This window comes from Carassius gibelio, chromosome A16 (assembly GCF_023724105.1).
Source record: "Carassius gibelio isolate Cgi1373 ecotype wild population from Czech Republic chromosome A16, carGib1.2-hapl.c, whole genome shotgun sequence".
NCBI classification, from domain to species: Eukaryota; Metazoa; Chordata; class Actinopteri; order Cypriniformes; family Cyprinidae; genus Carassius; species Carassius gibelio.
Genome location: NC_068386.1, coordinates 5,719,916 through 5,747,836, shown reverse-complemented (window position 1 = coordinate 5,747,836; position 27,921 = coordinate 5,719,916). Strand labels below are relative to the sequence as shown.

General features: G+C 38.9%; 1 protein-coding gene across 2 annotated transcripts; it reads right to left on the bottom strand.

Moving 5' to 3' along the window:
* Positions 1-505: 505 nt before the first annotated feature.
* Positions 506-26,935, bottom strand: LOC128030412 (G protein-activated inward rectifier potassium channel 4-like). 2 transcript variants are annotated; one of them, XM_052618025.1, is made up of 4 exons: positions 26,631-26,935; positions 10,598-10,731; positions 8,796-9,672; positions 506-2,662 (listed from the first exon to the last, which is right to left on the bottom strand). In XM_052618025.1, exons 2-4 carry the CDS (start codon positions 10,673-10,675, stop codon positions 2,325-2,327), a joined length of 1,293 nt encoding a protein of 430 aa, XP_052473985.1. In that variant the 5' UTR covers positions 10,676-10,731; positions 26,631-26,935; the 3' UTR covers positions 506-2,324. The 2 variants fall into 2 exon arrangements, with proteins under 2 accessions (XP_052473985.1, XP_052473984.1); XM_052618024.1 differs by lacking the exon at positions 26,631-26,935 and having other exon boundaries at positions 507-2,662; positions 10,598-11,445.
* Positions 26,936-27,921: the final 986 nt, after the last annotated feature.

Sequence of the window (27,921 nt, the reverse complement as noted above, 5' to 3'; positions counted from 1 at the left end):
CTCTTGTCTTTAACGTTAATCTCCTCGACCGTTGACGATGCGGCTCCGAAGATTTGAAATTTACAGCAAAATTCTGTAAATTTGAGTCAGACCTACACGTGACCCCAGAATGCATTGCAGTTTACAGCAATATGCTGTATTATTAAAAAACAGTCCGCGGCTGTAAAATAATGCTGTAATTTTTACAGCAATTCATTACAGTGTAGGTTTAGGGGTGGGGTTGGGTAAGGGGGATCATTTAGATTGCTTGATTCAGAAACACCCAGTAGTTTCAAAGCACCCACATGGTGATAAACGCCCACTTTTTCTCTGCAGATACAATTAGGGATGGTAGGAAAGAATTACAATAAAGGCAATGGAGGTGACTATAACTTCAGACTGAATACTGCAATTCAAACTGACAACAAAAAAATATTTGTTTTAATATTGTGGCTAACCCGTGCAGATGTTTATTAGATCATTCTTAGAGAAAAAGAGAAAAAAAAGATAAATGTCACTGGAAAGTATTTATTTGAGGGAAGAGCTACGTAGACTAGTGTACTGCATTATTCACTAATTCTTAAAGAAGTTCTATTATAGAGCTTGTGTGTTAAGTTCTGTGTTATTGTAATGTTTTCATCTTTGTGTAGTGGATGTAGTCGATGACTGTATGTTGTTTTAACTTATAATTCTAATTTCATATTCTCACAGAAACTAAATACAGAGCATAGTGTCTGAGAAATATCTTTTTTATTTAATCGCTTTCTTATTCACTTATTGCAAAAGAAACAAACATTTTATGAAATCTGGTGTTTAAAAAAATAACAAAACACGAAAGAAGAGCTATAAATAAGAGTGAGGTTGTTTCTCAAACAGAAATATTAATGATAGACAGAAGATATGGAAAATGAATAAAAATACCAAATTGGCTAGTAGCTACAGTACATTTCATAAATTTAAGATAAACAAGCAACAATTACGTTCTGTTTGTTGGGTGTTAATATCCCGGTTTTAGTGTTTGTGTGTTACATATCCGTCAATTGAAGAAATAAAATAATGATTTCCCACCATTAACCCTTTGGTAAATCTCACTCATACCATCCGTCAGTAGTAGTCTGTGTGGTCACTGTTTGCTAACAAAGAAATCTCCTCGTTACAGAAATTATATTCTAAACAGCATGTGTGTATAGTTCCATAGAGGATGTGCAATTTAAAGCATAATCTATGAATATTCAAAACGTCCTTTATAGGTAAACGATGTCCTTCATTACGAAAAGAAAAATGAACAACATTTTTGTTTGTTTGTTTGCTTTTTACCAGCAGTTTCACACAGAAAATACTAAGCTGTTTCTGTCATGAGATAAAAAATGTAAAGAAATTGAATGTAAAGAAATTGCAGCTATCTCACAATTCACAAAACATTTTTCTTGGAATACTGAGAAAAAAAAGTCATAATTCAGATTTTTTTCAGATTTACATTCAGATTACATTTAATTCAGATTACAAGTTTCCACCTCGGTTTCCTGTTTTTTTACCCCGGAAAAAAAAAATGAAAGGAAAAAAGCAATTGAGACATTTATCTCACTACATCTCAAAATTATTTTTTCCCATCTGAATTATGAGTTTATATATCGTAATTCTCAGTTTATATTCTTAGAACTGTGAGAACAAAAAAGGTCAAATCAAAGGTCAAAATTACCTTTTTAATTTTGTTTTTTTATCCCTTGGCAGAAACAAGTTTCCATATATTTTCTTTTCATGGAATATTTTTTGTTTGTTTGCAGAATTTCAAGTTTATACCTTTTTTTTTCTTTCTCAGAATTGCAAGATAAAAAGTTGTGTGAGATAAATTCGCAATTCCCCATTTTATGTTTTGTTTTTGTTATCCTGTAGTGGAAACAAGCTTCATAAAATGCTGCAGTGTAGCAATAAGCACCATCTGAAACAATAAATCTTAATCTCTATATATAAACTGGATTCAGAAATACTTATAAACCTCAACAGCAATGATGCAAGCTCAGTAGCATGTTAAGCACTCACAGTACAAAGCTACAAATATAAACATCTTATTAAAATAAACTGCATTTCAATTCAAGCTGATAGATTCAAGCTGATTTAAGCAGTTTTGCGCCTGAAGTTTAAAAACTTTACCATATGCACTTTCATTCTATTCTTGAACAGAGTTAACAGTACCAGCATGGGGTCAATGACAAAATGAAGACCTATAGGTCTATAGATTTGAAACTATTCCTCAGTTTATGTGGCTGAATTGAGTTTTTGTGTCTCCGTATATTTCCGTCTGCCACAAAGAGGCAGCAAAAGATTTCAGATTGCAATGTGTTAACTTATTCTTGCACACACTCCATTCTGTTCACATCACCATTGCTAACAGTGTCTTCTGATTCTTCTTCTTCTTCTTCTGCCTTGGTCATCTCCTCTGGGCTTGGGGGCTCTCCCAGGGTTGCTGGAGGTGAAATAGGGGGCAAAGGTATAGCTTCCCCTTTCTTTGCCAGTTCTGCTAGCTCGCGAGCGGAGCAGGAAGGGGTTGGTGCAGGGTAGGTGTGGTGGAACGTGTCATAATCCACCTCGTAAAATCCCTCCTCCAGCGAGAGCACAGGGGTGAAACGTTCTCCCCAAAGCACTTCTGAATTCAGGTACGAGCTTCGGGCTTGACATGTCATTCCTTCAGGAAAAAACAGAGGAAAATGGCCATGAGCACAGAAAAGAGATAACACAGTAATGCAGAAAGCTTCCAGTTTTCATTGTGATCAGTTATATTACAATTATATGTTTCTAAGTAATTTGGGGGCTGTTGTGTGAGCTAATAAAACAGAGATAAGACAGTTGTGCAGAAAAAAAAAATCTAGTTTTCATCATTAGTTCAGTATTGGCTACATATCAGAACCCCTTTTATAACCTTTGCTGAAGAACTGTTTCAGTATGTCTAATATATTCAAATATTCAAAAGTCACTGTGCTTCTGACCTTTGAAAGTTAATAAAGATCCTTTCAATATGCTAATAGAAATGTACTTAAGCTTAATTCATTAAGAATATCATGTTTTCTGTGAAACGCGGACATGCAGGCACATGCACCGCTGAATATTTATGGGCACACCTCCTAAAAATAGAATTCAAGCTTTCACATCATCTGCTTAAGTGAACCTCGAATAACCGCATCAATTACTCCAGAGATGTGCAGTTACAGAGCAACAAAACACACTTTCAACAAGCATCTCTTTTACGTCCACTTTTAACCACACACAGAGTGATAGAGGTGGTCATGATGAATATCTAGAAAACTTAGCAAATACCATTCATCAAACACATCAAAATTCATGAGATTCCCAGTGTACAGTAGTTCAATAAGTCATCAAACTATATTAGGCATTGAATTCTACTGCAAGAGAAGCTCCACTTTCACTGCTGACACTCTGCATTTGACTTTAACACCTCCATTTGGACATTTTAAACTGTTCATTTAAAACCATTCCAACTGTGAACAAAATGCTTTGTTAGTCACCCAGGAAAATCTAAAACATTAGACTATTCTAGAACCTAAACAGAAGTAGAATCAAAGCCTCACTGGTACTAAAGGCTTAATTTAAAAAAGGAAAGAGGTTTTAAAACATCTCACCGTGGGCAGTTTAAAAGGCTTTTTTTAAGGGTCTGTTCCAGGTTTAACATAGGTTAAGTTCTCTGAACAGCATCTGTGCCATGCCATCTACTACCACAGACAATTTTATCCCTCAGTTTGAAAAACGGGTTTAAAATAATGTAAGTCTATGGTGCAATCAACTCCAGAGGGTTTAAAAGTGTGTGCGGTTTGAATTATTTTCATTTATTTATTTTTTCTTACATACAGATAAATTATTAAAACTGTAAAGTTGTCTGAATCATCCTTTTAGTGATGACACTATTGTTCTAGGTGGATATAATTATGTGAATTGTATGGTCATGACAGGAGTAATATAACTTTGCACAGACAAGATTAATAAGCACTGTTATTACACTTAATACATATACAGTTTATGTTTTATACGGCTTATGAAACACTGTGTATTTTAGCATTTATCCCAGAGCAATAGAGTGATTAAGTATTTTTAGGCCAACCCAGAAGTCAGCGTCCCCCTAGTTCCCGAGACAAAAACCCAATAGGAATTTTCTAATGACTGTTGGATTATTGCACAATATAAGACTGGTTACAAAAAAAAATTTTTTAATGATAATCTTCCCAAATGAACACAACTTTTATGAATTTTGAAGCCAAAATACAATTGGCAGAAGTAAAAAGCTAAATTTACACTATAAACAAACCACGACGGTCACATGACCTCAATGCCTCCACCTTTAAGCTTCCGTCAACTCTTTCAGTCTTTATTTTAAAAACATATTTCTTGAACATTTGAATTAAAATAGTTTGGAAGCGCATGAAATCTTAATTCAAATTTTTAATTGTATTTTTATCTTAAAATGTGAAAAAAATCTTGTGTAAAAACTTATTTTATTTCCTTGCCTCAAAAAGCCCATATACTTTGGGACGATGTAAGTAGAACTGATACCCCCCCCCCCCAAAAAAAAATACAGGTCTCACAAAAACTGAGTGAACGATGACAACATTTTCATTTTTCAGAAAACGATTCCATTCAAAGGTATAGCTCTCAGCAATGATAAATCTGTCTTCATTTTTTGTTAGTTGTTTGAAATCTGTATGAATTTCTGTCTTCTGCTGAGCACAAAAAAGATGTTTACCGTTAGTTGGTTACCATCATTATTCAAAACATAAGACAGAAAAAAGAGAATCATACAAGTTTGAAGCATCTTGACGGTGACCAATTGATGACAGATTTCTCATTTTTCAGTGAACTATCCCTTTAAGAGCTGTTGCTCAGGTTGAGATTCAAACTATAATTGTTATGAGAACAATTATAATTGTTATTAGACTTGGACTCTCTGTTCATTACCCTGATTGGACATGAGCTACCAATCATAAACCTCTATTACTTCCATTACTTATTACTTTAAAGCCCCCAAAGGGCTTTATTTAGAAAATCAATAATTAATCTTTATAATTTTCCAATTCCGTTAGGCCTTGAGGTACAGACCTGACCTGAATAGTTCTGTATCATTTTCTGATACCGATTCTTTCACTGTTATCCTGCTTTTTATCTAATAATAGATTGGTTAAACCTACATCGACTGAAAGTGGGATGCTCTTGAATGTCAGATGTGAGACAAAAAAAGTATAACTGCACTGAACAAGTGATGATTGTGGACTGAATCAAGCTACTCACTGCATCCCACTCCTGAGCAATGATTCATTACTTTAGATGTAGGAGAGAGTGTGTTTGTGAGCGTGTGTGTGTATTTATGTGTACGTGAGTGGCAATTGCATTGTAGTTCTTTCAACTGTCTTCTGCACGCTAATTTCCCTGAGGCGGTTCTAATGACAGGCAATGAGCCTGTCTTACTGACAAACATCTAAAGAGTCCACCATCCTTCTGCTCCATGCAGGCAGCAATATCTGTCTTTACTGTCACAGAGCACAATGCAAAAGCTTATTAGCATAGTGTAATTGCAATTGCTGTCATATGAATTCACTGTCAATATAATTAGAAAATCCCATGAAAATATCACATCATGCCCTGCTGTCAGCATTCGGTTACCAGGGGAACTTTGTTACATCTTGTAAATTTCCATGTTTAGGGGCAACTCTTTTACCGGCAGTTTTGAAGGAAGATCAACATTCGCGACGAAAAAATATGTGCAAACTGTATTGAAGCAGAGATCAGTTTGTTCCTCACTTTCCGCGCTGACGCAGAGATCGTTGCTTCTGTGAAAACATAACGTGCCTAATGTTTTCGACTCGTAAATTACACGTCACGCCCTGATGTCACGTGTCGTTACGGCATCTTTACGGGTTGTTGACACAGAGTGGTCATTGTGTGCATGTGACAACAGTATCACAGATTCTCCACAGATATGACTTTTGTGGGAGGGCTGCAAGAAAACAGCCACTCCTCAAGAAAGGTCACATGCAGTCATGACTGAGCTTTGCCAAAACACACCTTTAAAACGAAAATGAATTATTTGGCCTCAACAGCAAACAATATGTCTGGCAGAAATCCAATACCGCGCTCACCATCCAGCTAACAGCATTCCTACAGTAAAGCATGGATGTGGTGAGATCCTGTTATGGGGTGTTTCTCTGCAGCAGGGACTGGAGCACTTGTCATAGAATGAAGAAAGGAAGGAATAGATAGATAGATAGATAGATAGATAGATAGATAGATAGATAGATAGATAGATAGATAGATAGATAGATAGAAAATGGATGGGGCAAAATACTGTCAAATTCTTGGGGAAAAACTGCTGCCTCTGCTAGAAAGTCGTCAATGGGAAAAAGGTTAACATTCCGACACGATATTGACCCAAAGCACACAGAAGAAATGAGTATACCGTGATTGAAAGAGGAAAAGATGTCCTTGCATGGCCTAGTTAGAGCCCAGACTAAACCCCACTGAAAATCTGTGGAATGACATGAATACTGCAGTCCACAAACCATCACCCTCAAATTTATCGAAGAGTGGGCAAATATTGCAAAGTCTAGATGTGCAAAGTTAGTAGACAGAAATCCAATCCTAATAGACTAAATTAAAGCAAAAGGTGCTTCAACAAAACGCTGACACAAGGTGGTGATCTTTTTTCCACCACACTGATTCTGTTTTTTTTCTTCTGACATGTTGGTGTTATATCTTTCACTTGGAAAAGTTGGACTGAGTAAATACAGCTGGATAAAACAAAAACTGTAAGTCTTCATTTCAGGCTGCAAAGCAACAAAATCTGATTATTTTAAAGGGGGTGATTCATTTCTATCCCCACTGTGTGTGTGTGTGTGTGTGTGTAGGGGTGTAACGGTACACAGACATGATGGTTTGGTACGTACCTCAGTTTTGATGTCATGGTTCGGTATGGTTTTGGTTCAGCAGGGAGAAAAACCAAACATAAAATTGCATTTTTTATTAAATCATGGTTAAATTAACATATTGTTCTTTTTGGTAATTAACTTACATAGAGAAAATAGATAGAGAAGAAAATAGATAGAGAAAAACCTCAGCTCATGCGCTAAAACTATAGGGAGTCCTTTTACATTACGATGAGTTAAAATTAACAACAGAGCCCAAACTTAAATTCAGTTACTATTTATTTTTAAATATAATAATCAACGTTCAAATTAAAAAAATGTATGCAAAACTGTAAACTGCACATAATGCAATTTGTTTTTAAATTAACTAAATTTCTCTTTGTTGTTTAAATATAATCTTTACTCTTCTCTAGTCTTCATTTCTCTAGCAAAATAACGAGCTGTGGACACTGATGACTTGCCTGAGGTAAATGAAATGTGACATTTTGTTTATACGCTGCTCAGCTGATGTCTTTCCGCGGTTGAAACACTAATTGAGTGATTACATAAGGCATGAGATGTTCATTCGTGTTTATTTCATATTAAAACTAACTCACTCGCTCTCTCGCACTGTCATTTAAACTTAGGCATTTATACCATGATCTGTCACGGCACATCAAAGAGTTTCCGTACGGCATTAAGTGTTTGAATTTCCTGAAAAAAGAAAACCCACATAAATTGAACGATGAGACTTGATTTCTTGTCAAAAGTTAACAATATAGTTTTGCTCATGCAGTGGTTATAACAATGCTGTATTCGTTCTGTACATATGCTTACTGAATGAAAGAGTATGCGTACCGTTACACTCCTAATATGTGTATATGTATATGTATTTATTAAATTTAATTGTATGCATTTAAATTAAAAATTAAATTAAAATTAAATAAAAAAAATAAATTTATGCATTTAGCAGACGCTTTTATCCAAAGCGATTTACAGTGCATTCAGGCTAAAAATTTTACCTATCATGTGTTCCCAGGGAATCGAACCCCAAACCCCAGCGCTTGATATTGCAATGCTCTACCAATTGAGCTACATGAACACACACATACATATATATATATATATATATATATATAATTGTCAAAAGTACATTACGAATTTGACATTTTTTCAATGAAATCTCTCCTTGCACATCAAGACTGTATTAACGTGGTCAAAAAAAACTTTGGGAAACAGTATTACAATGTAACATAACTGTTTTCTGTTTTAATATGTAATGTTCTATTTTAAAATGTAATTTATTCCTGTGTTGCAAAGGTGATTTTTTAGCAGTCATTACTCCAGTCTTCAGCATCACATGATCCTTCAGAAATCATTCGAAAATATTGACTTGCTGCTTAAGAAACAATTTCTTATGATTATCAATGTTAGTTTACAGATAGTTTATGGAGAAACAACGATATACAATCATCCAAATGTTTGGTGCATGTGTGTGTGTGTGTTCAATAGAAAGTAATACTATGATTCAGCAAATATGAATCAAATTGATTTAAAGTGACAGTAAATTATTTATAATGTTACAAAAGGTTCTATTTCAAATAAATGCTGTTATTTTGAACCTTGTATTCATTAAAGAATCAAGAAAAACTTGTTTCAGATGTTAAGTTTTTAACATCGACAATAATAAGAGCCATTATTACTAACTGAGCAGCAATAATAATTGAGCAGCCAATCAAATCAAGCATCGATTAAACATTTACTTTATTATTCAAAAATGTGTAATCTTGCTTACAATTTGTTTAAACCATGTCTCCTGTTCAATGACAGTCAATGGAGAAACATGTTTTTTTTGCCTACATAACGGTGTAATTATGGCATTGCCAGCACTCATACTCTGTGATCTACTCTCACCTGTGGCCTCCACCATTCCTTCCAGAATGACCACTATTTCAAACTCTTCTCGTGCCAGTTGCTCCTGAGAGATGTCCCAGAAGGGGCTGTTCTTGTTGATCTCATGGCAAATAATCAGCGGCGAAACCAGGAACAGGCGATCGTCCCCCGTGTCAAAACCCACGTTGATGTCCGTCTGGTTTAGGGGGATGAACTCTCCTTCCTTTGTCTGCTTAGAGCGGATGAGCTTGGCCCTGATGGAGGCCTCCACTATGTGTGAGTTACGCAAGTCCCCCACACGAAACATCAAACACAACTTGCTGTCCCGCATGGATATCACAGCTGTGCTGGAAAACATGAGTGTTTCAGCACGTTTCTTTGGCTGTGAGATTTTGACAAACATGCAGCCCACCATGAAGGCATTGACGATGGAGCCCAAGATGGCCTGCACCAGAAGCAAGATGATGCCCTCCGGGCATTTGTCTGTTATGACGCGGTACCCATAACCAATGGTAGTCTCAGTCTCGATGGAAAAAAGGAACGCAGAGACGAAGCCATTGAGGTTATTCACACACGGCGTCCACTCATTGTCATCAGCGTGGTCCAGATCTCCACGGGTGTAGGCGATGAGCCACCAGATGAAGCCAAAAAACACCCAGGTGGTGGTGTAGACCAGCGTGAAGACCAGCAGATTGAAGCGCCACTTTAAGTCTACAAGTGTGGTGAAGATGTCCGTCAGGTAACGGTAGGTTTCCCGCACGTTTCCATGGTGGACGTTGCACTTGCCGTCCTTTTCCACATAGCGCTGACGCCGTTTTCTGAACGGACCCCCAGTGGGATCGGAAGCATCACCACCTCCCAGAACTCCCCTAACAACCATCGTACGGTCTGTGGGGATCTACCGTCAAGAATGGAAAAAGTAGTAAGAAAGGAAACAAGTTTGGCTTAAAGAAAAGATTAAACAATAGCAGTTAGCATCAGACTCCATCAAGATACGGTAAACAAAACTTGAGAAATATTGAGATACGAAATATTTTTATAAGCACCAAATCAACATATTAGAATGATTTCTGAAGGATCATGTGCCACTAGGGTGACCATATGCGCCGTTCATATGGGACACGTCCCAGCCAGGATTTTAATAATGCCAAAAACATCCAGAGCAGTTTGACCAATAACATGCAGGTATTGTACATAATCGACCAATCGTGGGGCTTCGTGTGAGAAGGTGAGATCTAGAGGGAACGATCAAAGTGATGCAAATATGCGCACGTGTTTGTTCGTTCGATTGACTTGAAGTGTCGCTGTGCACAAATCCAAAAAAAACAAAAAACAAAGTGCGCAACAATGTTTCAAGTCAAACGAATGGACAAACACGTGAAAGCGATTCGAAAGCATAAGGAGCCATCTGCTCTGCTCTTTATAGCTCTCATGAATGTTACACAACGATCAACCTGCACAGTGCAAATAGCCAAAACCTGGATATTTTAGGCAATCTTAAAATCCTGGCTGGGACGTGTCCCGTATGAACGGCGCATATGGTCACCCTATGTGACACAATAATAAATTACACTTTAAAATACATTAAAATAGAAACTGTTATTTCAAACTGTAATAATATTTCCCAATATTACTGTTTTTACTTTATTTTTGATCAAATAAATGCAGCCTTGGTGAGCATAAGATCTAATTGACCTCAAACTTTTCAGATTGCTTCTTTTTGTTCTTGGTTAGATTGAATGTAGTTGCTTAGCAAGTTCAACATTCATACATGTAATTAAAAAAAAAGCATAAAAGAAGAGTAAATAAGAAACTAAACTTACTTTTTCATTGGGATCAGTCCATTTTTTTGGCAGCCTGATGCCTTGTTTTTCCACATCCTGGCCCTTAAAACCACTCATGGCCCGGAAGCCGCAGACGTTGTCTCTGATCCAACACAGTAGCTGGAGCTCTCCGACTGTTAGAAGAAAACACATGAAAACTAGTAGGTGAAACTCATAATGGAGAGCAAAGACTGGAGCAATTTATCACAAACAGTGAGATAAATGTGCTTGCAAGCAGTCTTAATTATAATCAGTGTTAAATTATGTTGCTTCACAGTGTTTGCTTACCTACACACCACATTTCCACAATTAGTCCCTGAATCTGCTTCACAAATCAGTGCAGTGAATTAAGCACTGAATACATTAACAGTTAAAATGCAAGGGTCATCACTAAAAAAGTTTGTTTACACCAAGTCAGCTCAGATAGTTGTAGGAAAATTCACAGAAACTGGAATTAATGCATTTTAACATGAGAAACATGATTTTATTGGTTTGCAATATTTGCCAAATAAACCACAAGCCTTTGACCTAAAATGTTAGACCAGCATACTAAAAAGATTCACTAAGAAATGCTAAAACATTTCACAAATCATTACAAAAAAACGACAAGTAACACACTGAACATTATAAGTGCAATTTTAAAATAGAAAGACTGAAATTGTGTTTCATTGTCAGATGTGCTCCATTAATCTGTTTTATTTAAAATAAAAACATTATTAAAAAAATACTGTGCACTATATTGTTTTGTATCTTCTACCACAGGATGGCCCACACCAGGCTTCTTAACTTCACCCAAAAACTTAAATTGTCATAATTTACTCACCCTCCGTTTGTTCCAAACCCGTATGAGTGTCTTTCTTCTGTTGAACACTATTGAAGGTATTTTGAAGAAAGCTGGTAACCAAATAGTTGACGGTAGCCATTGACTTCCATAGTATTTTTTCCATACTATGGAAGTCATTGGCTACTGCCAACATCATCTTTTGTGCTCAACAGAAGAAAGAAATTCGTACAGGTTTGGAACAACTTAAGTGTGAGTATATGATGACAGAATTTCATTTTTGGGTGAACTATTCTTTTAAAAAGCTTAACAGACCAGGACTACACCAGCAGTCTTTTAAGCAGGGTTTAAATATGTGTATTTTTTTTGCATACAAAAATCATCACGAGCAATGACTTTCAATTATTTTAAAGAAAACGCTACAAAACCCTGCAAACGATTCAGCTTCATCTCCTTATATACATACATACATACATAAAACACTTTTTTCCACATGATTGATCACGTTCACTGAATGTTGAATTCCACATCTGTTTCTACACATTAGCCATTAGCTCAAGTCCCCAAAGGCATCGTGGCTCTCCCTCTCTGCCCAAGCATCACCCAACAGCACCGACAGCAGGTGCAGGTGAGTACCAGTGGGTTTTTTAATAACACACATGTGAAAGCAATATTAATGATGGCATGCTTCATGGGGAACATGGAGCAAGGCAGTCTGAGGCAGATGGGGGCAGACGGCACCCACTAGGAGATCTGATAAGACATGGTCCAGAGAGAGAGAAAGTGATAGAGGGAGAGAAAGAGGAAGATTGAGAAAGTGACAGATAACAACACATAAATTTGCTGTGCAAGATTAGAAGGGTGTGCAACAAAAATCTTTAGGAGCCAAGAAAACAAACAGTCCCTATTTAGCAAGACCATAAACAAGTTAAACTAATCTTTATGTAGGTAGCTGAATACTTTCTTTAATTGGTCCCAACCATGTGAGATAAAGCGGCAAGTGATACACTTGAAAGTGGGTGGGCGATACGGCAAAAATATCATAGCACAATTTTTTTTTTTTAAGGAAATTCACAATTTTATCATGATTCTTTGTCATGCTGATTTTACTATTTGCAAGTTGTCTGAGCAATACAGCCAAATTCATTTTTGACAAAAAAAAATACAGTTTTTTGGGTTCATTTTAAAGCCTTCTATCAATTTAAATAAAAAAGGAACTAAACTGGAACTTAAAAACATCCTCAAATGGCACACAAACCCTGGTGTCATGCCTGCTTAGGACTGTGGCTTAGTGTTGTGATTGGCAGGATTGCATGAACTGCACATGCAAGAACACTTAGTAGTAGTCACAACTTCTCAGAGTTGAACTAGCAGAGGAGAGAAGGCTAACTTTGGTCATTAGCCTCTGCCATATCATTGCATAAGTGCCACGAGCAGACACTAGAGATGGCCACACTGCAGAGACAATAGCGATGCTTCCTGCTTTCACGTCTGTAGTTAATCCTCAGGTCCAAACAAAGCTCTGCAGAGTTCCTCAGAATATAAATGTCCTGCTGTCACGGTAGGAAATCCAGTGTTTCCTCCGTGTCATGTTTTGTGTTTGTTTTTGTACTTACGTTGTCTCCATGTGCTCGTTTAGTTGATTGTCATCACCTGGGTGTTGATTGTCTCGCTCCAGCTGATCCTCATCACACCTCAGCTACTTATACTCACCTCGCTCTCTCTCTGTTGTCAGATCCTCTCTCATTTCTCCGTGTCCTAGTTGGATTACCGTCTTCCGTGTTCGTGTGCTGGATTGGGTTCGTGTTGTCGTCCTCGTGTCAGTGTTCCGGTCTGTTCCTGGTTTCAACCATTGACCACCTTCACCTGCACCATCGACTTCACCATCCAGCTCTTCTCACGCCACCGTAGACCTTCCTTGCCATTGCCAACATTCTGGACTCTCTTTCTAATAAACATCATCTGATTGCCTGCAATTGCTTCCTCCTCTTTTACCTGTCGTTACAGTAGGATCTGACCATCATGGAAGCAGCAGGCGATCGCTCCCCATCTCATCTGGAGGAATTTCTGCAGAGAGCCGTGGGTCGTATGGATCGCCAAGACAAGGCGATAGATGAGATGGGTCGAGCCTTCCAAGCAATGGTGACGAAGGTGTCCGAGCTCGCTCTCCAGACTCAACACCAACAACAACCGCCACCCGCTGCGCCTCCCACGCCACCCCCACCGCCGATCGTCTCCGGGGGGATTTCCCAGCCCGAACCACGCCTCCCCATCCCTGAGAAATATGCGGGTGAGCCAGAGTTTTGTCGATCATTTCTATCTCATTGTTCTCTGCACTTCGCCCTGCAGCCCCGCACGTTCTACACCGAGGAAATGAAGGTGGCATTCGTCTTGTCACTACTGACGGGAAGGGCTGCCCTCTGGGGGACGGCGGTGTGGGAAAACCAAGACAGCTGCTGTGCCTCGTTCCACGCCCTTTCGGAGGAGATGAGACGGGTCTTCGACCGCTCCGTCGCCGGGAGGGAAGCGGCTAGACTTCTCACGGACCTACGTCAGGAGGACAGGTCCGTATCCGATTACTCGATTGAGTTCCGCACCCTGGCGGCGGAGTGTAAGTGGAACGAAGAGGCGCAGTGGGATCACTTCCTGCATGGGTTGGCTGACCGCATCCAACAGGAGATCCGCGCCGTCGAGCTCCCCACTTCTCTCAATAGCCTGATTGACCTCACCATCAGAGTTGACAACCGACTCGATCAAGCCGCCAGACGGAGGGGGAGAGCAGTTCTCGCGAACAGACCGGAGGCTCAGTGTCAGCGCTCAGAGGTTGCGGTCAGCCCACCGGGAGATCTTGAACCCATGCAGGTGGGGCGAGCTCGGCTCTCCCGGGAGGAGAGGATCAGGCGGAGATCCCTGGGACTATGTTTATACTGCGGCAGCCAAGAACATCACATCCAGCGCTGTCCGGTAAGAAGACCTAGCCCGATAGTAAAACTGAGGCTACTATCGGGTGGGATCTCTGCCAGGAAGACCTCATCTACATCGACACTCCTTCCGGTGAGTCTACGGTGGTCCACCCACGCACTCGATCATCACGCTTTGTTGGATTCTGGGGCCGAGGGTAGTTTCATGGACTTTAAGTTTGCCACTAAACTCAACATTCCTCTCACCTCCCTCAAACACCCCATTGCACCTTTTGCTCTCAACGGACACAAACTGCCAGTCATCACACAGACCACTTTACCTGTTTCCCTCATCACGTCTGGCAACCATACGGAGGAGATTTCATTTTACATCACGGACTCACCTCAATCCCCCATTGTTCTCGGTCACACCTGGCTCCAGAAACACAACCCCAGGATCAATTGGCGCCTCGGATCTGTGATTAGCTGGAGCGAGGAATGTCATTTGTCTTGTCTTTTGTCTGCTGGTGTTAATGTTTCTGAGTCTGTGTTTCAGGGGGAAGCAGTGGATTTGGCTAGCGTGCCCGCGGAGTACCACGACCTGAAGGAGGTGTTCAGTAAGTCTCGTGCTGATTCTCTTCCTCCTCATCGTCCCTATGACTGTGCGATAGAGTTATTGCCAGGTACTTCTCCGCCTAAGGGCAAGTTATATTCTTTGTCTATTCCAGAGACGGCGGCCATGGAGAAATATATATCCAGTTCTCTAGCAACGGGGTTTATCCGCCCTTCCTCTTCTCCAGCGGGGGCGGGGTTCTTTTTTGTGGGAAAGAAGGACGGATCCTTGCGACCTTGCATTGACTACCGAGGGCTGAACAACATAACGGTAAAGAATACCTATCCTTTGCCGCTTATGTCTTCAGCTTTTGAGAGGTTGCAGGGAGCGTCCGTTTTCACTAAATTGGACTTACGTAATGCTTATCATTTGGTCCGCATCAGGGAGGGGGATGAGTGGAAGACTGCCTTTAACACCCCTAGAGGCCATTTTGAGTACTGCGTGATGCCGTTCGGGCTAACGAACTCGCCGGCAGTCTTCCAAGCACTCGTTAATGACGTGTTGCGAGACATGGTCGATCTGTTCATATATGTTTACCTGGATGACATATTGATTTTTTCTTCGTCTCTCCAGGAACACGTGCAACACGTACGACGAGTGCTTCTGCGGTTGCTAGAGAATGGATTGTTTGTCAAGGCGGAGAAATGCGTTTTTCATGCACAGTCTGTTTCTTTTCTAGGACACATCATTTCGACTGAGGGTGTTCGCATGGATCCTGAGAAGGTTAAGGCTGTGGTAAATTGGCCATCCCCAGAGTCTCGCAAGGCCCTGCAGAGATTTCTGGGGTTCGCCAATTTTTACCGGCGTTTCATTCGCAATTTCAGCCAACTAGCCGCTCCTCTGACCGCCTTGACCTCCCCTAGTTTGACGTTCAGGTGGTCAGACGCAGCTGAGGCTGCGTTTGCCAAACTGAAAAGCTGCTTTGTTTCAGCTCCCATTCTCGTTACCCCTGATCGCTCACGTCAATTCATAGTGGAGGTCGACGCGTCAGAGGTGGGGGTAGGAGCAGTGTTATCCCAACGCGCATCCTCAGACGGAAAGGTGCATCCATGCGCGTATTATTCTCACCGTTTATCTCCTGCAGAAGTTAATTATGACATTGGCAATCGAGAGTTGTTGGCAGTCAAACTTGCACTGGAAGAATGGCGTCACTGGCTTGAGGGGTCGGGTGTACCTTTCATTTTATGGACGGACCATAAGAATCTCGAATACATTAGAACCGCCAAAAGACTTAACTCCAGGCAGGCTCGGTGGGCATTGTTTTTCGGTCGTTTCGATTTTACACTTTCTTACCGGCCGGGTTCCAAAAACATCAAACCCGATGCTTTATCCCGTCTTTTTGAGCGTTCCGATCGTACTGCTACTCCCGAGCCCATTTTACCGGGGACCATCATTATCTCCGCGCTCAGATGGGAGGTCGAATCGAAGGTGTTGACTGCCTTAGAAGGGGTAACGCCCCCGGCTCGTTGCCCACCGAACCGATTGTTTGTGCCGGAGGGGTTACGGTCAGACGTTCTCCAGTGGGGTCATTGTTCCAGTGTTGCTTGTCACCCAGGGGTTAGTAGAACTAGATTTCTAGTCAAGCAACGATTTTGGTGGCCTGGTATGGCTCGTGACGTCCACGATTTCGTCTTGGCTTGTTCAGTTTGCGCTATTGGTAAGACTTCCAATCGACCTCCAGATGGGTTACTCTTACCGCTGTCTGTCCCTTCGAGACCCTGGTCCCACATTTCGCTAGATTTTATTACCGCCCTCCCGCCCTCTAAAGGCAATACGGTGATTTTAACCGTAGTGGACCGGTTCTCGAAGGCGACTCATTTTATTCCCTTGCCCAAATTACCTTCAGCCAAGGAAACAGCGGTAGCTGTCATTGACCACGTCTTCCGTATACATGGCCTTCCGACAGACGTGGTTTCTGACAGGGGTCCCCAATTTGTGTCCAAATTTTGGCGAGAATTTTGTAAATTGTTAGGAGCGACTGTTAGTCTTTCTTCCGGGTTCCATCCCCAGAGCAATGGTCAAACCGAGCGAGCCAATCAGGATGTCGAGAGGGTTTTGCGATGTTTGGCTTCCAATAATCCTTCGTCCTGGTGTCAGCAACTCTCAGTTGTGGAGTACGCACACAATTCCTTGCCAGTGTCATCTACGGGCATGTCTCCATTTAAGTGTAGTTTAGGGTACCAACCACCTAATTTTGTCAGTACGGAATCCGAGGTTTCGGTCCCCTCCGCACACGCACTAGTCCAGAGGTGTCACCGCACCTGGACCAGAGCTCGCAGAGCTCTGCTCCAGGCTAGGTCGCGCACCAAGGCTAAGGACGATCGCCACCGGTCGAAGCCCCCCCCGTTACGTCGTCGGTCAAAGAGTGTGGCTTTCTACCCAGAATATTCCTATGCGTTCCGTTTCTAACAAACTTGCTCCCAAATTTATTGGCCCGTTTTCTATTACCAAGATTATTAATCCGGTAACCGTGCGTCTTAGCCTTCCTCCGGCGTACAGGAGGATTCATCCCGTGTTCCATGTGTCCAAAATTAAATCGGTGATTTCTTCCCGTCTTAATCCGCCTGCCCCGGTTCCCCCCCCGCCTCGTCTCGTTAATGGGGAAACCACCTATTCGGTTAATCGTATTCTGGACTCTAGACGGAGGGGACGCGGTTTTCAGTACTTGGTGGATTGGGAAGGTTACGGTCCGGAGGAGAGAAGCTGGGTTCCTGCTCGGGACATATTGGATCACCACCTTATAGATGATTACAATCTACAGGTAAAGCAGGCTGGGAACGTCAGGTGACGTCCTAGGGGAGAGGGTACTGTCACGGTAGGAAATCCAGTGTTTCCTCCGTGTCATGTTTTGTGTTTGTTTTTGTACTTACGTTGTCTCCATGTGCTCGTTTAGTTGATTGTCATCACCTGGGTGTTGATTGTCTCGCTCCAGCTGATCCTCATCACACCTCAGCTACTTATACTCACCTCGCTCTCTCTCTGTTGTCAGATCCTCTCTCATTTCTCCGTGTCCTAGTTGGATTACCGTCTTCCGTGTTCGTGTGCTGGAATGGGTTCGTGTTGTCGTCCTCGTGTCAGTGTTCCGGTCTGTTCCTGGTTTCAACCATTGACCACCTTCACCTGCACCATCGACTTCACCATCCAGCTCTTCTCACGCCACCGTAGACCTTCCTTGCCATTGCCAACATTCTGGACTCTCTTTCTAATAAACATCATCTGATTGCCTGCAATTGCTTCCTCCTCTTTTACCTGTCGTTACACCTGCATGTTCACTGATAAATATTTAGGCAATTTTTTTAAGCTTTCATCTACTGAGAATGCAGTAAATATCCCCCCAAACCAGTAAAGAAAATGAAATACTTCATCCAGTTTGACCAAATCAGGATCCCAGACGACTTCGGAACGAGACACATTTCACAGTCAAACACCCTGCAGCTCAGCCACAACTGTGCCACTGTCACTCTGTCTGAACTGTTGCGTCATCACAGACCCAAACACTGGACAGTACCAGGGGTCAGTGTAAAATGTCACCAACTGGAGTGAGCAGCAGGAGAGCACTCTTTCTCCTCTGTGACTCTCTCTGAGACGGAGAAGAGCACACAACCACAACAAGCCACGAGGGACTAAAGCACTTTTCCACTTTTTAATCATTGTTTTATTATCTCCTAAATCTCCAAAGGTAATATTAATTATCATTATTATTATTATTTATTTATTTTTACTATTTTTTATAGAAAATGAAAGTTGTGCCAATGCTTTTGGATTTTTTTCTGAAACAAGGACAATTCCAAAATAAATAATAATAATAATAATTAATAAATAACTAATAATAAATAAAATAAAAGTATTTCTACATCTATCTATCTATATCTATCATTCTATCTATCTATCTAATTATATACATTAAAAATATTAATAATAATTTTGCAATTCTTGCATAATTAGACAAAATTAAAAATAATGCACACAGAATAATAAAAAATATTCTGTTACATTCTGAAATTAATAAATGATTATAAATCATTATGAATATAATTTTGTTAACAAGTAAAAAAAAAAAAAAAAACACCAGGTCAAAAATGTTTCTTTAGCAGCATACTAGAATGATTTCTGAAGGATCATGTGACACTGAAGACTGGATTTATGAAGCTAAAAATTCACAGGAATAATTTTTTAATAATATAAAATTATATCAATTATAAATATTTCAATTATTATTTATATTCAGATTCATGATGGATTTTTATGATATATGACTGGGATGTCTGGGTCTGGGTCAAGATTCAAACCATAAAATACATACATAAAAACGAATTCAGAAAAATAGAAGAAAATAAAAAACAACGACAAAAATTATAATCATGGTAAAAAGTGTTCTTCATTCAACAAAAGTAAAAAATAAAACACAAAATCCATTGGCTTTAATAAAAATCAACTCCTTGGAAATAAAAGAGTAGCAAGGACCGCTAATTGGATGTCTCTTTATACGAGGTCACCTCTGAAGGAAGACTATCAGAGAGATAGCATATAACCTGGGCGCCAAACATGACTGTTATTTCAGTTGGCCTTCTATTAGCTGAATGCTAGACTCCAGACAGCATGTGACAGAGACGGAGAAGACATAATAACGACTATAATGCTGAAATGCATTAGACAGCGCTCAAGAAAAGACCCACGAGATGGCTTAGACTGATCTCCGTCACAGGCTCTGACCTTCATGTCTTTTGTTTTAAATGTGAAATGTCTTAATTCACTTGCTTTATGATCTACAATCAGTGGTGAGATATGTCTCTGACTACCTCAAGGGCAAAAACAGGCTTTTCTATTGCAGACCCATCCAGCAGTGGGGAACTGGAGAGCCCTGACACAGAACACGAACTCACAGCTCCCACGATTTGCATAATTACCTTTTCAACCATTTTTACATAATCCCTCTGTTTCACAGATAGACCGGATCATCATCGCCTGGAGAGTTCACCTTGAGTTCACCTTTTAGCCGTGGTCTAATTGCATCATGGATGTCCTGTGTGTATTCAGTTATCTGACTGCACTACATGCTACATGCATCACGCTCTGGAAATGTGGATTTAATAAGCTTTGATATGTCACACTGAACCCTGCACATCACAGGTGGGAGACTCTAAAGGACGTGATAACAGTTTGCAGACTTTCAGAGTTAGCACATCATGCATCAGACTTGATGCCTTATTTAATTTGACTAGAATCAAAAGAGCGCTGCAAGGGACAAATATAGTCTGTTCAATATGTCCAGTGTTGGGCAAGTTACTTTTAAAAAGTAATTAGTTACAGTTACTAGTTACTTCTTCCAAAAAGTAACTAAATTAGTTACTCAGTTACAAATTTTAAAAGTAACTAGTTACTTAAGAAAGTAACTATTGCGTTACTTTCAAGTAAAATTTAATTTTAAATGCTCAAATGTGACCCCACCTCTACCCCTCTTTAAAGGAACTTAAAATACATGTGCATGTTCAATTATTTATGATAAATCTGAATATTATAATGAAATGGACACTTAATACAATACATTATTAACAGAAACATGAAACATTGTACACACATCTAAAAAAAAAAAAAATGTTGCTGTGGGACAAAGTGAGACTAGCCTCCAATCAAATGCCATGTATGTAGATATTATGTTTATATAGTGGATCAATGCAAATAACACGATAGATTTTTGGGAGCTTTTGATATTTCCTTTTATTGTTTCTTTAATTTCTTGAAGGAAAAAGTAATGTATATACTTCCATTTAGAGAAGGCTACTTTTGGATTATTTGGGCTCCTTGCCATACCTGTCTCTCGTTGACTGACTGGCTTGTGTTGTTCCTTGTGTGTCCTGTCCTGTCCGACTATGCGTTATGATGGGTTGTTCGCAATTCATGAGCGTTAGTGATGATGGATCGACTCGTTTGCGAATGAGCTTTTGAGGAGTCGTTCGCTTTTAGTTGAACTTCGGGAGCTGGCTCGCATATCTGAAGAGCCGACTCTATTTTTTCAAATTTAGCCTATAGAAATTAAATAATTATGTAATAAAAATTGAAATATTATAGTCAAAGTCATTTAAAGAGCCGTTTGTGAGCCAAAGAGCCGGTTCTTTTCAGTGAGCTGAGTCAAAAGAGCCGAATTCCCATCACTACTATGCGTGCTTTCGAAAACCCGCCCAACTCTACCTCTGATTGGCTTACAATGAAATTTTACTCTACCTCAGCCAATCGTCAGCATTTATGCGCTTGTCTCGTGCTCTGCCCACTAACCAAGGAAGAACAGTAAAAAAAGTATTTGCCTCTCGCTCAGAGATCTAGTTGGTCTGATGAAAAAAAAAAAAAAAAAAAAAACAGCTTCATCATCAGTTATAGTAACGCGCCGCATTTTTTGGCAGTAACGGTAACGGCGTTATTAAGATGAGAAGAGTAATCAATTAGATTACTCGTTACTGGAAAAAGTAATGCCGTTATTAACGCAGTTATTTATAACGCCGTTATTCCCATCACTGAATATGTCGCATATTCTTATGTTCATCCTTGAACCAAACAATTCTGAAAAACATGGATAGTAAAACTGTGATTATTAAAAGTAATAACTGAATGTCCTTCTTTTAATGTTAAGGATCTTTCTAATATCTAAGATTAATATGCAAAAACAACAATAAGTAAGATATTTACAGGTTGAGTTCCTCAAAGCGTCGCTGTTTTAGCATCCATCAACACAGTAACACGAACTCAACCAATGGTGTGCATTTGAGGGCGGAACTAACTCTTGGTCTGACCAATGACAGAGAGGGGTGTGTTTAGGGAAACTGCAATGAAAATTTAATTACACATTTAATCTCTAAAACAGTATAACCAACCAATATTTTAGCCTAAATTTTATTCCCAACAAATTAAATATAACATCAACCTTGAGTAAGGTCCATGGATATGCTGTTTTTTTTTTTTAGCAGAACAAAATATAAATTATGATGATGATATATTATATAATGTCATATGATGTTATCATATAATGCATTACAGTTTCCAAAAAAATATTAAACAGCACAACTGTTTCCTACATTGATGATAATTAGAAGAAATGAGAAATAAGAAATTACTAAAGTAATGATGTTGAAAATTCAGCTTTGCATCACTGGAATAAATTACATTGTAAAGCATATTAAAATAGACAACAGTTATTTTAAACTATAATTATATTTCCCAACAATACTGTTTACTGTATTTTGGCTCAAATAAATATAAATTTCATGAAATAAAAAAAGTCCTACCAACCTAAAATTTTGAACGGTATAGTGTATATACTATATGATATCTAGAAACAGCTAAAATTCTAAATAACCAACTACTTACACTCAGTATGACAAGAATTGGAAAAATGGTGAAAAAGCATAAGGGAAAATTTCCATCATGTAGGCTGTCAGAATTAGATGGCCTCTCATTATGCACTTGTGTATTTACAAAGCCCTTTTATCAGCAATGGAGGGCATCTTCATCTCAAGTGATACAATTATTGGCTTGTGTCTGCATGGCAGCTGTCTATTCTCTGTGCAAAACAACAGAAACACAGAGGAGAGTGGAAAGGAGAGGCCAAAAATAGACATGCATTTCCAAGGCTTTTGGTTCAGTGATGCTACTCCATTATTTTGCCCGTGTTGAGCAAGTAAGGGTTTCGTCATCATAGTTTTGTAGATATCACCTTATGTATCTTTCAATAAACAAGAAGAAAGAGAAATCTGTAAGGGGATAGTTCAAACCAAAAATGAAAATTCTATCATCATTTACTCACCTTCATGTATGACCTTTTTTTTTTCAAATAATGGAAGTCAATTAGAACTAAAAAACTTTTGTCACCCCCATCTTCAAAATATATTCTATTGTGTTTAGCAGAAGAAAGAAAAACAAGCAGGTTTGGAAAGACACAAGGATGAGTAAATAATGACAATATTTTCATTTTTGGGTCAACTATTCATTTAAACTGATTTTTTCCTCATGGACCTCTCACTCTTCTGAGAGCCATTTGAAAAAGTTTGAGTCTTAGGTTTCCCTTGAGAAAGGGGCCGTCCTTTGGGAAAAACGAGTGTCCTGTTTCATTTTGAGTTTAATTACAGCCTTGGGTTACATCCTTATGTCTCCATTTTGGTTCAAATGGAAAAAAAGTGTGCTTAAGGGGACCTGAACCAGGCCTTTCCATTTCCTAATTAATCTATAGAGTCAGATGGTAATCCATTACATTTATAAAGCACTATACAGTAGATCTCTATTAGCCCAAGGTGCAATCATTACCTTAAAGAATGACGCTTGTCTCCATACAAATGGTAATTAACTGGGACTATGATGGGATATAAACATATATTGCTCATTATTTCTTTGACAACTTCCACATAACAATTTTTATGGCAGATGCATGGGTGCAATTTTGAACATATTACTAAATAAGAATAGACAAATTTGTGTCATGAATTCTACGGGTAACACAATTAGATTAGAGAAAATTACGACTTTTAAATCTTCCAACACAAAAAACACCCAACAGTCCCATTGTTCTTCCTAACCACAGTTCACACAAAGAGTGTAACCATGTTTCACTTAAGTTCACAGCTGCCTGGGGGTTTGGGCTTCATCATAATGGATTGAAGCAGTGATCTCCATTTAAGTTGTACTTACAACACTGTTCCAGAACAGATCAACCCAAATATTCAGATGTGTAGAGCACATTTTATGGAGGACTGTTTCCTGATCCTGGGAGAGAAGACTACAATGCTGGCTGTTCTGACTCACAGTCTTTACATATGTAAAGGGTTTGCCACTGATTATTCAAATGCGAGTTTTGAGCAGTGTAGAGCAGCGGTTCTCAATTCCAGAACTCGTGCCCCACTGCTCTACACATTCTGTATGTTTCTCTTATGGCTTCAAATGTTTGTTCTATTGGAAGGTAAGTGCCCTGTGAAGTGGACATCACAGGATATTCCACCATGATTCCGCCCTGGATGGCTGGCCAATCAGAGCACACCTCGCTTTTCAGAATGATGAGCTTTGTAGAAAACGATGTGTTTCAGAAAGGCGGGGCATAGAGGAGAAACAATATGTACAATATGTGGAAAATAATGTGTGTGTGTGTGTGTGTTTTCATTACACCAAATACACAAAATAATATTCTTTCTAGCAAAATTATATGACCCCTTTAAAAAAGGAAAATATGTGGGAAGGAACTTTGGTTCCTATAGAAAAAAAAGGCTAAGTGAACAAAGCCAAGAGATCAGGATCATTTACAAGAGATAATTTATGATCAGAGAGAATGTACAAAGCTATTTATGCCAATGTGTGGTATAAAAACCTCATTAAAGATTTGCATTAATGGAATAGTAAAAAAAAAAAAAAAAAAAAAAAAATCCCATACAATGACAGTCAAAAGGTGCCAAAACAACCCACTTGAACCCCACAGACTTTTAGTATATGGACAAAAACAGTCAAACAGGTTTGAAATGACATGAGGGTGAGTAAATGATGACATAATTTACAATTTTGGCTCATCTATTTCTTAAAATACTACATTTCTTTCTCTTTTTTGTATGACATTTCAAAATAATAAAAAAAAGATGCAGCTGAGACTGAAATCTCTCTAAAACAAATTCTAAGATAATATCCCAATCTAAATCCACTTTATATTTCTATATATGCATATGTCAGATTAACTCTTTCAGTATACATAAGATATGTGTATGTTTATGTATGTTTAAATATGTAGCACCATGGTCCTGTGGGGCATGACATTTCGTTCCTTTGTATGTCTCCATATACAGCGGAATGACAGCAAAGCTCACTTGAATTCTCAAGTCGGATAAACATAGATACAAGCATTCCCATGCACCAAAATACCATCCAAGCATCCTCATCCAATGATTTAGGAACAGACCTCATAGTGGATGGATAATGCTCACCTTTGAATTAACGTTCCCACTGCCATCAAAACATATGGCACTGTACTGAAAAAAATAGTCAATTTGACTCTAGGTCTGGTGAGACAATGTCTTTTTAAAAACATTAATATGAATAACAGGGTATTATGAGCTCACAGTGCCTGAAGGCTTGCTTTGTGTCAGTTCTAGAACAATTATTTATTCAATAGCCTTCTAGAAGCGTGAGCGACAGACAAACGGCCAGCTCCTGTACTCCTGTAAACCATGTCCAGGTTTATGTCTGAATTAATCATTCATGCATGTCAATTATTAAGGCATGCAGTAATTCAGGCAGCAAAAGCCACAGCATTTTTCAAAAGACAGCTATAAACCACATGTAGAAACACAACGAATAAAAATGAAATTGAAGTGAGATTTTGTAATCACAATGAATAAATAAGCCATATACAAATGATGTCATAATAAGGTGGTATAATAATAAGGGAAACATGGGTGAAGAATCAAAGGTCAAGGTTTCGCTCATTAGCACTGGCCGCCCAAGCATCCTAATACACAAATGATTTAGGAACAGACCTCATTGTGGATGGATAATGTAATTGACTCCTGACCCTAAGGTTGTGGGTTTGAGTCTCGGGACAGCAATACCACGACTTAGGTGCCTTTGAGCAAGACACCGAACCCCCAACTGCTCCCCGGGTGACGCAGCATAAATGGCTGCCCACTGCTCCGGGTGTGTGTTCACAGCGTGTGTGTTCACTTTGGATGGGTTAAATGCAGAGCACGAATGGGTCACTATATTTGGCTGTATGTCATGTCACTTAACCCCTTTTGGAAGGTGGTGTAATTACACCCTCTTTCTCCATTAACTGTCATTCAAAAATATATGTGTATTCTGACAATATTTAAAATATAAAAAAAAATAAAAATAAAACACACACACACACACGCACTCACACACACACACACACACACACACACACATATATATATATATATATATACTTATATTAGATGTTAGTAATTATTTCACAGGTGCCTGATTGTTTTAGGAGGCACTAGAAATTGACACAATTTTCACTATCTGCTGCCTTAAACATTATAGTTCAGGATAGTCATTAGTGAAGGGTTAGGGACTGTGCTTTCTCTTGTAGTGTCATCAGCCAATACAGTTAGTGCTGTTATGATGATATAATTTTCACGCTGTTAAAAGGAAAACTGGCAGCATGACTGAGCACCCATGAGAAAAGATGGGATCCTCTGCCAGCTGTGGTGGAAAGGAAGTGCCATTGAAATAAATGGATACACTAATGGCTAGTCAGCCTGTTATCAGTTCAGCTCAAAAATGATCCACAGGGGTGAAATCACTACCATACATGATCATTACTCTCCTGAGGTGACAATGTGCACAAAAATTCACAGGTTGAAAACCAACTTGAATGTAATAAGGTAAAATTTCAAACAATCAATATTAATCAGTGTCATAAGGCATAACTAGTGCTTGCGTTCAATTTGATATATAACAATTTATTTACATGTTAAAAGCTATACAGACCAAGGAAGGGTTTTAACACTCATTTACAAGCCACACTCAACGCTATGTTTTAGATTTGTTAGCATACTATATCTATTTGATCTATATTTACATCCAAACTTTATTTGCTAACTGGATTAAAATGTTTCCTTTTCATTTACTTTAATAAATCAAAATAGATCAAATTAAATTTGGGTTGTGGAATGGTAATAAATACATTTGATCAACAAAATAATCACGAGGAAATTAAAATAGTCGACAGAAAAAAAGGGAAATACTCACTTTCGTAGTCCAAGTCAAATCCTTGCTTCGTTTCCCAGTGGCTCTTCAATCTGAGCTCATTTAAAGCGAAGCGCGCGCGCCAGTATTAGCTTTAAAACATTGCCTCCACGCGCAGAAACATATTTTATAACGACGACTCGTAGGTCTTGAAACCGTTTAGTGTCGGAAAATTAAATAATGACTCGCGCAAAGCTACGGTTATTTATTCTGTCCAGCTCTCCAGTTCTCTCCGGACGCGAGCAGATCCACGGTAGATGAATGTGTGCTGGAGAGATGCTGGATGATCGTAGTGTCAGTGCGCTCGTTCAGATCGTAGGAACAATGTGCACGATGAGGTGGGATTGGTAGGCGAAACATAAGCATGAGCGAAAGCGGGATACATGTCTCCTCCCCCAGGTCCTGCCTCACTCCAAGCGCGCGCGGCACGCTAATGCATTATATCCCTCATTTCATCAATGTATTCTGACACGGGATGCTGCTAAAGATTCCATGCAGTTGTAAATCGATTCAGTATTATTCAATGATGACATCTGTGATGCAACTGCATCAATGACCACCTCTTATGTCTCATGGCAGGGGTCACATGCATTTGGAACATTAGTACATTAGTTGTTGTTGTTATTTGCATTATGTAAACTACATAAAATAAATAAATAAATACAAACAACACTGGACTTCAGATATATAATGACTATATATATTTTTTCAGTATAATTTGACAAAACTGGATGGACATGTAATGTTTTACGCTATTAGAGTTTATTATTAAATAAAAATATTTACATTTATGATTATTACTTCTTACTTTCCCACCAAGGAAATTATGGCACTTTTTGATTTACTTTTTTGATTTTGAACGTCTTCCTGCAGTGTTTTCTTCATGAGAGCAAGTGTTCTTTACTTGCTTTTAAAGCATCAGTACACATAATAAGTTAATATATGTTTAGCTTATTTTAAAAAAAATTAAGCAAATAACGACAACTTTTACTCTTCGCTGTGCTCAAAGCTTTTATGTGGCTTTGAAAATATCTAACAACTTGGTCAAAATAGAACTGGAATTTAATATAAATGGAAAATGAGGTTGTACATCACAGATTCTATATTAGACAGATTCAGATTAAATATGTTATACATAAAGTCACTCTGTTTCACAGTCTTTTGTTTATTTGAGTCTTCACAGAAAACTGTTGCCTCAGTAATAAATAAAAATGACTACTTTTTCTATATTGTAAGCCCAATAAACAAAAGCCTAGCTTTTCAACCTGATGGTTTCCTACATGCTATTGCTATA